This window comes from Rhea americana, unplaced genomic scaffold, assembly GCF_003343005.1.
Source record: "Rhea americana isolate MKP2758 unplaced genomic scaffold, rheAme1 scaffold_122, whole genome shotgun sequence".
NCBI classification, from domain to species: Eukaryota; Metazoa; Chordata; class Aves; order Rheiformes; family Rheidae; genus Rhea; species Rhea americana.
The window spans coordinates 2,744,824-2,748,639 of NW_028185284.1; the positions used below are offsets into that span (position 1 = coordinate 2,744,824).

The 3,816-nt window shown below is 67.4% G+C and overlaps 1 protein-coding gene across 1 annotated transcript in view; it reads left to right on the forward strand.

Moving 5' to 3' along the window:
- SLIT1 (slit guidance ligand 1) overlaps positions 1–3,816 on the forward strand; it is a 36,451-nt gene that overhangs the window by 8,519 nt on the left and 24,116 nt on the right. Inside the window, exons 4-5 of the mRNA XM_085325696.1 lie at positions 58–129; positions 436–507. Coding sequence (XP_085181822.1) covers positions 58–129; positions 436–507 — 144 coding nt within the window. The remainder of the gene's footprint in view (positions 1–57; positions 130–435; positions 508–3,816) is intronic.

Below are 3,816 nucleotides of genomic sequence, written 5' to 3' on the forward strand. Positions count from 1 at the left end.
CCGCGCCCGTGCCGGCGGCCACCGGCCGACCCGCTCTCTCCGCTTCCCCTGCCGCAGGCAGCTGATGGAGAACCAGATCAGCACGGTGGAGCGCGGCGCCTTCGACGACATGCGGGAGCTGGAGCGGCTGTGAGTGGCGGCGCGGGGCCGGCGCGGGGTGCCCGCGCCGGGGCGGCTCGGCATCCCTGCGGAGGGGGCTGCCAACAGCCGCCTACGTGTAATTGCAATATTGCCAGCAAACCTGTTCCCACCCGCTTGGCTCCCCTGGCCGGGGAGCGCCGCGGGCTGGGCGGGGGTGTCCCCGCCGGCCGGCTGCCCGCTGGCATCCGACGCCCCCCGGCTTGGCGTGAGCCGGGGGCGCCGACCGGCAGCCGGGCTGCACCCAGGGCGCCGGCTCTGCCCCGCGAACCGCCGCCCTTTCCTCCTTCCTCGCAGGCGGCTCAACCGCAACCAGCTGCACGCGCTGCCGGAGCTGCTCTTCCAGAACAACCAGGCGCTGTCGCGGCTGTGAGTACCCGCTTCGGCCGGGCGCGCGGGGGGGCCTCCTGCAACGCCCGCAGAGCCCTCCGCTCTTCTTCCCTCTGCGCAGGGGCGCGCTGCTTGGGGGGGCTTGCTGCGGTTTCGCTCTGTATTCCCCTTCCCTTCCCTTTTCCCCCGTGGCTGCTCCGCTCGGGCGACGGTGCTGTTGGCACTGGCGGTTGCTCTGAGCCGCGGGAAACGCGCCCGCGGCAAAAGCGCTCYCCGGGCCTGAGCCATCTCCAACAGCGAGCGCGCGGGGACGCGGGGTCGGGCCCGGCACGCGCGGTCCCCGCTCGCCGCATCCGGCGGCTCCGGCTCTCGGAGCAGCCAAACCGACCGCGCAGGCTGCGACGCCGCCGGGGCTGTTTGCTCCGCGGCGGTGCAGGTTGCTTTCGGCAGTGCCAGAGAGAGGGTCCCCGAGGCCGTTCGGAGGCTGCGTAAGGAAGGGTTAAAACACCATGTGGGTTGCCGGCGTGGGATGTGTGAAGCGGTGGATTGGTGCCAAAGATGGGCCTAGGTAATGGCAGCTGATCGCACAGGCGTTCAGTTAATTATCGGATGGCATTTGTCGGGCTCAGCTGTGCCGAAGCGCGGCGCCAACAAAGCCCCGGCGCTGGCGGCCGCCCGGCGCGTGCCAAAAGCACCGTTGGGAGAATCATCTCGGTGCCTTGCTGCGGGTTTGGGCCGGTGCCGTCGCCGGTGGGCTCGCGTGCAGCCGGCGGCCCGGCTCAGCCCGGTCCGCGGTGGTGGTGTCGGCACAGGGCGCCCCTCCGCGCCCTCGGCTCCGATCCTCCCGCCGGCTCCCAGCGCGACTTGCGCCCGCCGCCGCGGCCCTCCGGGACGCGGGCTGCTGCCCAGGGAGCGGGCCGGGGGCTGCGTTCGGCTGGCAGAGCCCTGCGAGCTGGGGCTGCCCGTCGCGGAGGTGCCCARGGGCGGTTCAGCGAGGGGGGCCGGGAACGGGGGTGCCCGGGGCAGAGCTCGTCTAGACGCGCCGTCACGCTGCTTTAGCAGGAGCTGAGATCTGAAGCTGCTCTGCGCCAGCCAGTGCGAGAGGGTCGTAAGGAGGCTCTTAAATTGCCATAAACCTGGCTCAGGCTACAGCGGTGGGAGCCGGCGGGGAGCGGGTTTTAGGCTAAATTGAAATAAGCTCCCCTTGAACTGAAATCGGAGCCTCTCCCCCGGGCTCTGCACTTATTTAGCTGCAGGGCGGCTGGAGCGGATCCGGCGCGGCCCCCGCGGCGCGGTCGCCGCTCCCTGCCCCGGGCACGCTGGGGGGAGAAGGGCTCTCGGGGGCGCGTTGCAGCCCGCCCGCGGGCCTCGCCGGCAGGAAGGCCGCTGGGTCCGGCGGGTGCCCGCGGCGGGTGCAGGCGCTGCGCCTTGTCCTCCGGAGATGAGCCTGGGATGCTGCGGGGATGCGGCCGCTCCTGGGGACCCGTCYCCGAGGGGAGCCGGCGCTCGCAGCCCTAATTGCGCTTAGGGAGGCAGGCAGGGAGGAAAAACGGAGTGGTGATAAACAACCTGAGAAAATGCAAATTGCACCCTTCGGGAAGGAGAGGCCCGCGGCCGCGCGGGAGGAAGCTGCGAGCTGAATAGTAGCAAAACAGGGTGACAAGTGAAAAAGGAGCTGTCGGAGGAAGCAATAACAAAACAGGCCCCTCTCCGCTCGGGCTGCCTGCGCGTGGGAGGTGTCGCTTGTGAGATGGCGCTGGTGGCCGTTCCTCTTGGCACAGCACCGGGAAAGCCCCCGGACGGCAAGGGAAGCGGTGAGGAAATGCCGGGACAAAAACCACCTGCCGGGTACTGCGGGGCAGACGCCTCCCGGCCCGCGTGAGCCTCCCCCCCCTGCCCCACCGCGGCCCCAGCCCCGGCCAGCCGGGGCCTCCTTCCCTTTCCCAGCAGCCGGAGCGGAGCCGGCGCTTGGCGAGCGCCCTGGCTCCCGATGCAACCCTTGCATTTAGCTTTGCGTCTCCGTTAAAGCCGGGTTGCARCGCAGCCCCCTGCGTTGCAAGCAGGAATTTGCAACCCATGGGAACCCTCCCCCAGAAAGGAGAGGCCCTAAGGCTGGGCAGCGCTGCTGCACGCACAGCTATTAAAACACGAYGGATTTCTTTCTTCCCTTCGCATCCCCTCCCAGCTCGTGGCGTCTGTGGTGCCACCCGACCACCTTCGCTCCTCTGCAAGAGCTCAAAGAGCCCTAGCAGAAGCTGCTCCCTGGGTCTGTATGTTCGGGGAGCAGAATACAGGCATCTCCCACCTCGYGTTTTTACAGCTCAGGGAGCCAAAAGGTTCAAAGTAATTTTAAAAGAATCGTGAGCAAAATTATCCTTCGGTAATTTGGTTTCTAGGATGTGGAAGAAAAAAAGTATTAGAGTGTATTAGCATTAGACAGCGATTTAAAGTAAATTATAACTTGGTACTTCTGCAGATGTATCCCACAGATACGTGAGCGCGCAGAGATAATTAATCCACATTTGTTGTGCGTTTGGTTGCCTCGCCGGTACTGTGCCCGCTCGTTGCTCCCTGCCAGGCACCTCCGTGAAAACGAGCAGGTCTGAGCCACCGCTGTTCCTGGCTGCGCTTGTCCCTCCCCTCGGAGGACCTCGGAGGACCGTGTCCCTCCCGGCGGCACGGATGCTGCAGCAGGGCTTGTCGCCGCTTCCCCGGGAAATCCGTGCACGGGGGAGCCGGCGGCGGCCCGGCRCGAGCAGGGCGGTGCGTTTGCCCGGGCCGTCCCGTAGCCGGGGCCGGAGCGGAGGCGGGTGGGCGAATCCGGGTGCAAGCGCGTGGCCGCGGGCGCCGGGCAGCCCGCCTGGGGCGGGCTGGGGTGGCCGGTTTTGGGGGGGGGGGATTTATTTCCCAGATTCTCGTCTGTTCTAAATTAATAATCGCCGCGGGCTTATCCTCGCTTAACCATGTCGCCGTCTGCGCTGAGGACCCCCGCGGCCCCGCCGGCGCTGAGCAGCCTGTGGACGCAGCGGCCGCCGGCCCCAGCCCCTCCGCGCGGGACCCCCCGGGGCTTCCMCCCCCCCCCCCGTCCCCGTGTTTTCCTTTCAGGACAGGAAAAGCTGGATTAATTTTTACTGCCCCCGAGGGAGCTGTTTGTAACTGAAGACGTCTCGCCGGCTTGTTTTCTCTAAAACGGGAGGCGGGAAGCGGYGGCGGGTTGAAGCAGTTTCCTCACCCCCCACTCCCGGTCCGGGATGCTTTTTCCCGGGGACGGCAGCAGCTGCTGCTGGGCGCTGCGGCGAGAGAGAGCAATCGCTGCTGCTGCTGCTAATTACTGATCGCCCGGGCAGG